General features: G+C 42.6%; 1 protein-coding gene across 7 annotated transcripts in view; it reads right to left on the reverse strand.

Moving 5' to 3' along the window:
• Nucleotides 1-13,113, reverse strand: part of SNX29 (sorting nexin 29) — a 196,132-nt gene that overhangs the window by 145,619 nt on the left and 37,400 nt on the right. For all 7 annotated transcript variants that reach the window (XM_033166463.1, XM_033166462.1, XM_033166457.1 and 4 more), the window contains one exon: nucleotides 8,672-8,754. In XM_033166463.1, the coding sequence (XP_033022354.1) occupies nucleotides 8,672-8,754 (83 nt within the window). The remainder of the gene's footprint in view (nucleotides 1-8,671; nucleotides 8,755-13,113) is intronic.

The following is a 13,113-nucleotide window of genomic DNA, read 5'->3' on the forward strand; positions in this document are numbered from 1 at the left end:
AGCCTTGCTTACACCTCCAGCAAACAAATGTCTCTGAAACATCCAGGGTTTGTTCCCCAGTTTCCCAATTAATAGTAGTATCAAGGATTAGCATCCTGTATGGCCAAGCATTGAACCTACCCCAACTAGAAACACATTTCATCTAGATCTCAGGTTGATGCTCTCTCTCCTTTTCCAGCAGAGTTTTTTTTAAAACAAATATTTGCCACCAAACATATATTTCCTTGTAATGTGAAAATCCAAATCCCAATAACCTGATTTATTCTGAGCCATTCCCTGCAATTACATTAAATCCTAAAAGGCACAATGTTCTAAGGTCTATTTATCAGGACTTTTTCTTTGGATAACGCAAGAAGGTAAAGAAGATTACTCACAACTAACATATTAATTATGATGGAGCAGGGCTGAAATTGAAAATCTCTATGAGCCACACAATTCTAGTATCCCCGATGAATACAGCTTTCGCCAGAATGTCAGGGAAATGGCTCCTGGCGAACTTCCAAGTGTAAAAAAGACTGAATTCCATTGCCCCATCTGTCCATACCCAAGTTACTTCAAAAGACAAATTTAAGAAATTAACTAAGGACACAATGATATATTTTAGACATAGAAGATCTCATCTCCAGCAATAAAGTGGAAGGAAATTAGCGGGTCAATTTTGGTTTATTCCAGCGTTCTTCATCATTTGCAACAACAAAAAGAAAGAGGTTTTTAAGACAAAGCACTACCAACATCCGACACATCAGCATAAATTAAGGGCAAAACGACCCTGAAATTTCCCATGTTATCTACCGTATTTTTCCTTGTATAAGACGCCCCCTGTTTTGGGGGACTCCAATTATGTATAATTATGTATAAGACGCCTCCTGTTTTGGGGGACTCCAAATTAAGAAAACACCCCTCAACACTACCTGTGTATAAGACGAGCCCCAATTTTAAACCTTTTTTTTTGTTGTTGTTAAAAAATCCCTAGTCTTATACACGGAAAAATACGGTAATTACCCTTTTCGTTGGACTCGACAGTTTTCACACAGCTGATAGTGGCACAACTACAACACGTTCCTTAGCCCTATGTTATGCAGGGTATTTTGAAAGAGAAGGGGGGGGTGACAGAGCTTTAAGTTAACTATTTTGTCCCCAAGGGTGCTCATTCCCTCGGCCTGAAAAATGAGATGAGCGCCGCACCCCATAGTCGCCTTTGACTGGACTTAACCCGTCCAGGGGCCCTTTCCCCTTTTCTTTAATTTTTAACCATCTTAATGTTTTGAAGCAAAAGGAGGGAGGGACAGACAGACAGACAGACAGAGACAGAGGGAGAATTGAGGGACCCTCTAATGCAGGGTTTCCCAAACTTGGATGCTGTAAGGACGATTAGTGGTTGCTCATGAATAACAGTCCAAGGCAAAGAACTTCTAAAAACTAAGTTCTTTATTGTGCAAGCGATATACAGCAAAGCAAAGTCTCAGACGTCCTTTCACTTACTCATCAGTGTCCAGGAATGAACTCTTTCTGTTTCCCTTCCAACAAAGCAACTTGGGGAACCTGAAGCCCCTCCTTCTCCCCCTCTGCGATCGACCACGTAGCGTGAGAACTTGACCTCTGTCCCTGCTTTCCCTGTGGTGTTCCGGCTCTAAGCCTCTGCATCGCTCTTCTGTCTCCCCCCCCTCTTTCCCCCTCTGAGGAATGTGAACCATGCGAGCTCCCAGAGGGGGAGGGGGAGCTCGTAAACAGCAGACAAGGGTCTCTATACTCTAAAAGCTTCTGTGATGCCGGTCCCATTCCCGGCTGCAGTGGAAGGGAGGGGACTTCCCTGACAGATACCCAGCTGTTTTTGGACTACAACTGCCATCATCCGTAGCTAGAAGGACCAGTGGTCAAGGATGGTGGGAATTATAGTCCAAAAACAGCCGGAGACCCAAGTTTGGGAACCTCTTCTGTTCTGTAATGCTCGCTTACAAAAAGTAGAGCAGAATACTGGCAAAGACCTAAACAGGTCTGTACACTGGTTGCTCAAAACCATAGGTGGGCAGAGTACTGTTGTGCTTAGGTTTCGCTTGAGCACTTTCCATAGACATCTTGGTCACTGTGAGAACAGGATGCTGGACTAGGTTGGCACTTAGTCTGATCTAGCAGGGGCTGCTCTTAACTACTAATTATCAGGTGTACAAGGTATTCTTTCTCGCAATCCCATCTCCTTGGCACACATCTATCTGCTTCTATAAAACTGAAAAGTATCACTCTCCGTTTAAAAACACATACGGTACACACACTTTGGAGTTGCCTGCATATGACTTGAGAATTATACTTTGATTCCTTAAGCCTGCCTGGCACTTTCACAGTTCAAAGAAGCTGTATCCTCTGTGTTCAAAGGAAGAGAATCTCTAAGTATTTGATATTCAGGTTATGTATATTCATAAGCAATGCTTATAATGGATTAAATAGGCATAGCTAAACAATTAAACTGAAAATTCAAAATGTAATTGCGATCTTAGAAAGTTTTCCGTCCACGTGCTGCAGAACCACTTTAATTCGCCAATGAACTCATTCTTTGAACATATATTGTTGGGGGGGGGTTATTACCAAATAAATTAAAAAGGCTTCAAGTGAAGAGAACTGTTAGCTTTATTATGATGATGTGACATACACCAAATGATAATATTAGTTCTGAGCTGTTGCGCCTAAAGGAATTATTAAGACTCTTTAAAAAAAAAAAAGTTATTTGAGTGGCACCTAAGTAAAATTGAATAAATCTCTGGTTTGTTTTTATTTGGGTCAAAGATGAACTGCAGTGTGGTAGCTAGCTAGCATGGTGGGCTCAGATGTGGGAATTGGAGGCTCAAATCCCTGCTTAGCTCTGAAATCTGAACATCCCTCTCTTTACCTCAAAAATGTTTTGTGAACCTTTATTTGAGCTTGAAGCCTTTAATGCCAGTTCCAGGGGGATCTTATATTCCTGGTTAATTGGTGTATTTATTATTTCAGTTTGTATATCACTTTCCCATATAACTGTGCCCACAGCGGCTCCCTTAACAACAGAAAATATAAATCAGTATTACAGTAACAACCCAAACACTGATTCATTTCAAAACATTGTGGTCTGCATTCAATGAAATTTTACTCAAGAGCAGACCCACTGAAATTAATGGACATGACTAACTCAGGTCCATTAAGATCAATGGGTCTACTTGGATGCAACCCTCTGGGCAGCACTAGTGTCAGATGCAGCCCAATATGACAATCCAAATAAATACTTCATCTTAATGATATAAATATTATAACAAATTAATAAAATAATAATAATAATAATAATAATAATAATTTATACCCCACCCATCTGGCTGAGTTTCCCCAGCCACTCTGGGTGGCTTCCAACAAAAGATGAAAAATACATTAAAGCATCAATCATTAAAAACTTCCCTAAACAGGGCTGCCTTCAGATGTCTTCTAAATGTTAGATAGTTTATTTCTTTGACATCTGATGGGAGGGCGTTCCACAGGGCAGGTGCCACTACTGAGAAGCCCCTCTGCCTGGTTCCCTGTAACTTTGCTTCTCGCAGTGAGGGAACCGCCAGAAAGCCCTCAGAGCTGGACCTCAGTGTCCGGGCTGAACGATGGGGATGGAGACGCTCCTTCAGGTATATAGGGCCGAGGCGGTTAAGGGCTTTAAAAGTCAACACCAACACTTTGAAATATGCTCGGAAATGTACAGTAAACCATCAAACGGCATCCGTTAGCCAAAATACAGTATATAAATCTGAAGCAAACTGGTTAAACATTTCCAATGCAATTGGATATAAGCAGCACCCAGAACTAATAAGTACATAACTTTTTTCTAAGAGAGGTTAAAAATTAAAGGACACACATTTCCTAGCAGCTTTATCATATGCTAAAAAAGCATCTCTCTTTAGGTGTATCTTCAGGCTTGCACATGCCTTGAGGGATCTTTGACTACTTCTCCCTCTTTGATATGAAGAGACCCACTGTATACTACAAACACAAGAGGCCCAGAGGATGGCAGCACAAGAACGGTCCTTTTCTGTGGTGGCTCCCCATTTGTGAATGTTCTCCCCAAGGGAGCACCATGCTCCAATCAAGTGAGCTGCTCTGAAACCCAGCCAATGGCCTGGTTCACGTGTGAACACTAAGTCAAATGTTGTGGTTCCCAAGTGCCTGGCAACCCACTGTCTGTTGAGTGCATGGAAAGCAACACACAAGGGAAGAAGATAGGTAGGCGGGACAACCCATCTGCCCATCATCTAACTTCATAATGACAAGCAGGACAGAGCATGGGAGAGCTAGTCTGGGTGGCAGAGGCTTTAAAAAGCCTGCCCGCTCTCAGCCTTTTGCTGGATCAAGTGGCTTGCTCAGAGCTATCCAAGGTCCTGAAACCTCTGGCCAGCCTTGCAGCCATCTTCCTAGAACCTGGCCTCAGGCCAGAATATGCCTTGCTGTTCAGCACCAAGATCACCATTTTTTGGCTTGTGCGTAAAGGCCAGCCAAAAATTGTGGACCCTTCTATAGCAGCAGCAGCAGCAGCAGCAGCAGCAAAATATAAATAAATAAATAAAATGATATGCAGATTTGTAGTAATACAGCTCTTTCCTTACATAAATCAGCCTAAAAAAACATCCTTTTTGGAATCATATGTATTATAAAACATATGCAGCTCAAATTTATTCTTAGTATCAGTGATGGAAATGTAACCCACAGCTGATGAAAGACAAACAGAAGGCATGGCGCAGAGTCGTTCATTTTTAGAAACTATCGTTCTATCACCACCCCCTTTTTTCTTGTATAAAACCTGACCAACCCACACAGTTTCTATTCCTATCACTCCTTCATTTACATAATTGTAACACAGAAGAATACAGCCAGCCAAGGTTCTCTCCTCTCCCCTTCCTCCCCCCCCCCCGCCGGTAATTACACTAAGTCAATATCTAATGAAGGATAATTTTTTGTATTTTAAGCAGCTTAAAAGGATCGTTTTCATGAATATTTTTAATAGAAATCAGTACACCAAAAAACAACCGCACAGTGCTTCAAAACATTTATCTAATGAAGAGCTAAGTCAAAACCATGCAGGTACAGGAGAGTCAAGTCACTTAAAGCAATATCTTGATCAGGGATAACCAACTTGCAGCCTTCCAAATGTTGTTGGACTACAACTCCCATCATCACTAACCTAATCGGGGTTATGCTGGCTGGGGATGATGGGACCTGTAGTCCAACATCTGGAGGGCATCACGTTGACTTCCTGTGCTCTTCACTTCAGCCTGTCTTTCTCACATTTATCAGTATATATATTTACCATCCATAGGTTGAAACCCTAGGAATGATTTAACACGTCGTGCTGAGAATGGCTTACTTTCAACAAACTGAATGACTTTGCTGGGGCCGTTTCCCCAGAAAGATTTCTCCCATTTGTACTGTATGTTTGGGGATATGGCTTGCTTTGTTAGCTCTGGTACGTGCTTTTATTCATTAATCGTGTAGCATGCTTGTAGGGGCTATTAAAAAGGCATTTTTCGGGGCAATAGATTTGGTCATTCTGCTGTTGTAGTCTTAGCCTCTGGAAGTATAAGTTGCATGTAAATGCTTGCTATTTCTAAGTAAGATTCTCGCAGACCAGGCCTCAGCCTTGAAGAGCTTACTGTTCTAGTAGGCTAAGGGGTTATTCAGCCAACATCTGAAGACACACAAAACCATCCATCACCTTGATGCAGCTAAGCGGTTCTGAATTTAGTCAGTACTGCCATGGAAGACCACTTTAGGTTCCATGATGGAAGATGGCAAGTGTGGTGCAGCAGTTTGAGTGTGGGTCTAGGATCTGGGAGCCCAGGGTTGAAATTCCCACTCAGCCATGAAGCTCACTGAGTTATCTTGGGCCAACACTGCTTCTCAGCCTAACTACCTCTCAATAGGGTCGTTGTGGGGGTTAACTGAGGAGCAGGAAAATACTGCACACCACCGCGACCTCCTTGGATAAAAGATGGAATACAATTGCTAAAAGGAAGCAAGAAAGGTGGTGATATAAATATGCGAAAATTAAAAATGTCTTTACTTGGAATTAAGTGTAGCTAATTTCTTATCCTTTCTATCCCAAATTCAGCATGGGCCATTCTCAGATTTACACATCGTACACTGCCAAGTTTCAAACCAGTCTGATGAATTATTTTCTAACCATAGGCAGTAGAACCTATTCCTCACACCTCAATTTCTCATTATAACAGCAGAATGTGATTCAGCCAACTCACGCTTAATGCAGGGCTATAAATGTGGCTGTATAATAATAAATTATGTGAGAGACTAATGATGGCAATACATAAACTGCAGAAACATTTTATCCTCTAATCTTTAAACTTTCAGTGAAAAAAACAAATACGATTTTTCTGGGGAAAGTGTTTATTGTAGGAAGTTTGCAGGGGCTATGGGTGTATAGATAAGTGCACTTACAAGGAAAATTCATGAATAGAATTTATGTCTACGTATTTCTTATTAAAAAAATCAGGCCATGATACTTGCATGAAGAATCACATAGCTATATTGATTTAAATTGTTTTACAAACAGGAATTAAGTTACTTAATTCCTCCAGCAGCTTAGAAAACCCTCAATCTATAAGTGCTCAAGCTGTGAATACCAATGGAAAACTTATTTCCGCAGTTTAAAGCACTAGAAAAGTACTAAAAGGCTTTTTACCGCCTGTCAAGAGATTTAATTTTCTCCAACGAAAGTGCCTGTGTGTGTGTGTGTGTGTTTAAAAAGTACTAGTTCTCTCTTTTCAGCCAGTCATTCTATACAGCAAAAGAACCCAGCCCTCACTTCCAGCCAATTTACTTCCAGAATAAAAATAAACCCGAGGAGTGGGAAGAACACATTTTACTGAAAATCAAAATGTGTGGAGGGGACAGAGTTTAATGGGCCGAAACCCAAGTCAGAGCTAACTTGTCCCAAATCAATGAGATATATTTTAAAAAACCACAAAGAAACAAATTTACTCTGGATCCAACTGAACATCCTGAAAGAAGACAATTCTATGCTGGTTTCCATGGATAGCGTACAGGTCTAGGAAAAACCTTTTCCTCATCCTCACCTTTCCTCAATGAGAGGCATCTCAACACATCTTCCTATAATGTTAGGTGGTGTCAGCAGTAGCCCAGCTACTCACGAGGAGAGGGAGAGAGGAAGCCCTGCTCAAGAGCAGGGCAGGGAGAGCTGCTCTTCAAGGGAAGAAAGCTCACGAAGCTATAGGGAACCCGAGCCTTTTGCAAACGGACTCTTCCTCCTCCTCATCCAGCTTATCACAGGAATTGTCTCCAAGCGAGGGAGCGGAGCAAGGGCTCCGTGACACTGCTGAAAGACCCAGCACCACCAGCCAGACAAGATCGGACAGAAGCTCACAGCTTCGACACAGGCACAGTGCAGGGGGGGCTAGAGGACCCAGGAGACATCGTTTCAGGGTGCCGAAAATCTGGTGTTGGGCGGGGAGCCGAAGGAATGTACTTCCGGATTCTGATAGTGACTAAAGAGTCATGTTTTTGACTATCTCCGCTTGTAAATAGCAATTCAATTTTCAAAAGAGGCTTGTACTCATGAGCAGGACTGGGGAAGATCCTGACAGCTGGTTTAGTTGAGACATGGTTTTTCCACAGCTGGGGAGCTACAACCAGAAAGAGTCCTCTCCCTTCTTGCCAGCCTTTGAACCTCCCTCAGAGGAATTCCATGAGAAGGGCCTCAGGTGAATGCTGAAGGATTTGGGTAGATTCCCATCAGCACTCTGAAAGTCTGGAGTAATGTGTTCTGATTTTCTGGCCCCAGCCAAAAACCTGGATGGCTACTTCTAAGATTGGATCTAGAGTTGAGAGAGCAAAAATCTGTTCACCCAATGGGGCTTTTCTGTCCCCTTCTCCTCACTGCGGTCAGAGAGTCAGGGGTTCCTCATGAATGTGGAATGTGTCAGAAAAGGCTGCCCGAAGGGGGGGGGGGATGAAAAGGGATGGAAGGACTTTGCAGAAATCAAGCTCCACCCGGTGGAGGGGGTGGTGAAAAAGTACAATTGTGCCAGTGTGGGTCACTAAATCTGCATCCAGCCTACAGTACCTAAACAAACACTCACACAGGCTATGCATTAGCCCAGAACTGAGGATACGGCCACAATTCTTTGTAAATCTTAAATAGTTTCCAAGTGATCACAAAGGAGTGTTTAAAAGAAAGGAGGGGAGACACCAAAAGGAAATGAGCTTTAAAGGAATCATTCCTCAACTTTGCCCTAGAAACAGCAACCTCTTAAGGCAGAAGCAGGACTTATTGTCATCCGTTGGAGAAAGGGCCTTGATTCCTATATGGATCTAAAAGAAACACCAACCACATTTGCCATATAAGTAATACAGAGACAAAAACAAGCTGTCTTATCATCCCTGCACAACATGCTCAGGACCGGCAAGCGTAAGCTATCAATTGCTCTTTTGTGAAGACTTACTGAAAAATAGCAGAACAATAATAGCCTCCCTTGTCGTGCAAAATTACGGGATTAAAATGTTCCATACTAACCAATGGCGAGCATCTTGTATATTTCAAAACTGTATTTTGGCAATGGTTCATTAGCAATGCATTTCATACCAGCAAAGAGAAGCACCGTCAATAATGCCACAAGCGGCCGTTTTCCACACTCACCTTCCACAGTCTGACCTTCTCTTTTCAGCATCTGGACAGCTCCTACATACTTCTTTAGCTGAACTTTTAGCACCTCATTTTCTCTGCAAATACAAGAACAACAAAAAATAATATTGCTCTTCTTCTTCTTCTTTTTTAAAGGGGGGAAACAGGTAAGTACTCTGGAGCAAGTTATAAAATAAATTGTGAACACGGGGATCCAATACCTGATAGGACTGTGACCATGGCCATAAAACTCTGATTCATGTGATTGGATGGATGTTGCAGCTAAGAGGCAGCTGTGCAAATCAACCGATAAAGCTGCCCTATGCCAAAGTCAAGCTGTTGGTCCATCTAAACCAGCAATGTCTACTCCAGCAATAGTCAAGATGGTGCCCTTCAGATGCTGCTGGACTACAACTCCCATCAGTCCCAGCCAACATGGTCAATGGTCAAGGACCATGGGAGTTGTGGCCCAGCGACATCTGGAGGGTACCATGCTGGCTAGCCCTGCTCTGCACTAATTGATCGCGGCTTCAGAGACATGCAAGCGCAAAGAGATGGGAAGTTGATCCACTATACTGTTACTACTGAATTAATTATGTATTACTGCATTTATATTTTGCTTTGCCTCCAAGGAGTTCCAAGTAGCAATGCACAGTTCTGTCCCTCCCCATTTCATCCTCACAACAGCCTTGTGAGGTAGGTTAGGGTGAGAGAGCGTGACTGCGCCCAAGGCCACCCAGTGAGCTTCATGGATTCGAACCCCACTCTCCCAGGTCCCAGTCCGACATTCTAACCACTACACCACACAGTATTCGTGTTTGCGTGCCACTGTGTGTGAGATCACAGATTAAAGGAACATACATGAGTAACAGTAAAAGCAACAACGTTCCATAACCAAGGTGTTATGGATGCTGTGGTTCTCTACAGTGCAGGGTTTGATACTAGGTGTATATTTAAGGACAAAAAAGCAGCCCTCCTTAATCAGCACAAAAATCCATCACCTCCTTTCCAAAGCGGGCCATTAAGGCAACATTCCTCTCCCAAGAAATTTGCTCCTGAACCTGATTTTCTATACAGCCACCTTGGCTAATAACCATTGAAAGCAACTACCCTAACCTCTTAACCAGGGGTCAGCAAACTTTTTCAGCAGGGGGCCAGTCCACTGTCCCTCAGACCTTGTGGGGAGGCCGGACTATATTTTGGAAAAAAAAATATGAACGAATTCCCAAGCCCCACAAATAACCCAGAGATGCATTTTAAATAATAGGACACATTCTACTCATGTAAAAACACGCTGATTCCCAGACCATCCGCGGGCCGGATTTAGAAGGCGATTGGGCCGGATCCGGCCCCCGGGCCTTAGTTTGCCTACCCATGCTCTTAACTTTCTTCCTCTTATCTTTGTATTAATAAAGCTAAGCTTGAAAGTATGTGGCTAATGCCTGAGGAACCTCTTGGGAATCAGAAGGTGCCTGGAGCAGAACTTTCACCTCCTCTCCTCCCCTCTCCATGACTAGCATTAGCAAGCAAAATATGCCTAAACAGGTTTCTTTCAATGAAAAAATGCCCAGGGCACTAAAAACATCCCAAGAAATCTCATTTTTTGCTACTGGGGTGTTTTGGTTTTTTTCCCCTTTACTAGGGGCAATTTTCCAAAAACACTGGTCGAGGTTAGCAGACTGAAATATCATTCTTCCACATACACTTTTCTTTTCTTTGGCAGCATTTTTACCTCTCGGATATACCACATTTACTCAGACACACTTTTCATGAGTAGATTATAACTTTGCTTTATTGAGCTTTTCAGAATTACAATAACTTTGTTTCATTACCTTTCTCAGAACTGCACACACACACACACACACACACACACACGAAAAGTTTGTGTGGGGGGACTCATTTATTTTTTTCTGGAAAGTACAAACTATGGGCACATGATAGCAATGTTTAAACACCACTGCCATAGGGAATAAGGCTACTGGAAACTCCAGGAGGGGAGAGTGCTATTGTGCTCAGGTCCAACTTGTGGGCTTCTTGTAGATTAGCCACTGTGATGCTGGAATATTTGGGCCAAAAGCCTGTTTCAGCACTCTTCTTCTGTTCTGTTCTTTACCTGTCATAACTCCCCAAAACAGGGACATTTCGGCTAATAAATCACTACAAAATGATTTGGGGGTACTGGATAAGGGTACAGAAATGTTCGAACTTGCTACACCTTGAAAACCTGGCTCCTTCTGCTATACCCATGCTCGTGCTTCTTATCAGTGGTCAAGAAATGAGCTGCTTTGTTTAGCATGGACTAACAACAACTGTAATGTACGGAAGTGAGAGCTGGACCATCAAGAAGGCTGATCGCCGAAGAATTGATGCTTTTGAATTATGGTGCTGGAGGAGACTCTTGAGAGTCCCATGGACTGCAAGAAGATCAAACCTATCCATTCTCAAGGAAATCGGCCCTGAGTGCTCACTAGAAGGACAGATCCTGAAGTTGAGGCTCCAGTACTTTGGCCACCTCATGAGAAGAGAAGACTCCCTGGAAAAGACCCTGATGTTGGGAAAGATGGAGGGCACAAGGAGAAGGGGACGACAGAGGATGAGATGGTTGGACAGTGTTCTCGAAGCGACTAGAATGAGTTTGGCCAAACTGTGGGAGGCAGTGAAAGATAGGCATGCCTGGCATGCTCTGGTCCATGGGGTCACAAAGAGTCGGACACGACTGAACGACTGAACAACAACAACAACTGTTCATTCCATTTGCAAGGATGAACTAGCTGTTGTTCCTAGTTAAATCAAGGGACATTTTCTCAGGCGCTCAACTTGGGGAATGATTGCTACATAAAAGTGACATTACAAAGGAGCCTTTAGGAGAAATCTCCTAAGAATTCACTGGGAAATGACTTGGCCAGTATATTTTCTTTAATAATTACAGAGCTGTCAAGACAGATTTCTGGTCAGTGCAACTTTGCTTAATTCAGCCTCCTCCAGAACTCTACAAATTCCTGTGTGGCCATGGAGTATACATTACATAACGATGAAATTTTAATGAAGATCCCGAAGGCATTTTATGCTGTATATTACTCTTACTGCTTCCGCGTGCAGAATCCAAACACCAAGCATCAGACTTGATCTTTACAGAACGGGAGAAACTCTGCTAAAATTATCACTTGAATCTGAACGAGAGAGAAAACAATTTAACTAAACTCGACGTGTTTTAGCCTTTAAAGAATGAGAGAGAAGGGTTAACGGGAAGATTATAGCTTTCCGTTTATTGCAGTTCGGTGAAACAAAATGAAACAAAGTTATTGTAATTCTGAAAAGCTCAATAAAACAAAGTTATAATCTACCCATGAAAAGTACCGTATATTTACATTTTAATTGCTTTTACTGCTTTTAGCCTTATGTGCTTTATTGTGACCAGATGACTCTGTGATGCCTAATAATCTATAGACACTTTGGGGGGGATTATAGTGCCAAAAAAATGACTAGAGATTTAAAATACATGATGTTGGCTTCATTTTCCCCCATCCATGTCTAGGTTAGGGACTCATGATTCTTAGTCCCAGATATGGAAGGTTCAAAAGCATAAAGCTACAGTTTGCCAGATGCAGCTGGAACTGATGGATCACCAACTTATGACATATTGAGCTATAAAATAAAATAAAATCTATCTAACATACACTTTTGTTTTTTACTAGAGTAGCATAACAAATTGGCAATGGATGGCTTACAAATAAGAAGGATTTTCAGCCTCATCCTAAAATAATGAGTTGGGGAGGGGCGGGGAGAGTAGTTTTTATTCTAAACAATCCCTCTCAAACATGGTTTTCTAACTGGACACAGAACCCAAAAGTTAGATATGTCTTTGCAACTACTCAATGATGAAGTAAATTTTATTTAGTAGAATATGCATATGCCCTTAATAACAATCACAATTATTTTTATGAAAGTTTGAATGAGGCAACAAATTTGCATTGTTGTTGTTGTTTAGTCGTGTCTGACTCTTCGAGACCCCATGGACAAGAGCACGCCAGACACTCCTGTCTTCCACTGCCTCCTGCAGTTTGGTCAGACTCATGTTGGTAGCTTCGAGGACACTGTCCAACCATCACATCCTCTGTCGTCCTCTTCTCCTTGTGCCCTCAATCTTTCCCAACATCAGGGTCTTTTCCAGGGTGTCTTCTCTTCTCATGAGGTGGCCAAAGTATTGGAGCCTCAGCTGCATTAGGATAAAGAAACTGCTGCTCCACTAATTTCAGTGTTTCTAGGGACTTCCCCCGCATGTGAAGACAGGCTCTGGCAGATGGAGTGGACGAGACCAATAGTGGGTCCAATGGTCAAGAAGGCAGTTTCTGCACGTGCTGTAGAGGGAAGTGAGAGGCAGGTGGGGCTCATCAACCTGGGAAGGTTGCCCATCTAGGAGAAGCAAAACTCTGATCCTAAACCTCCACTGCCTTGTG

Source organism: Lacerta agilis, chromosome 13 (genome assembly GCF_009819535.1).
Source record: "Lacerta agilis isolate rLacAgi1 chromosome 13, rLacAgi1.pri, whole genome shotgun sequence".
NCBI lineage: Eukaryota > Metazoa > Chordata > Lepidosauria > Squamata > Lacertidae > Lacerta > Lacerta agilis.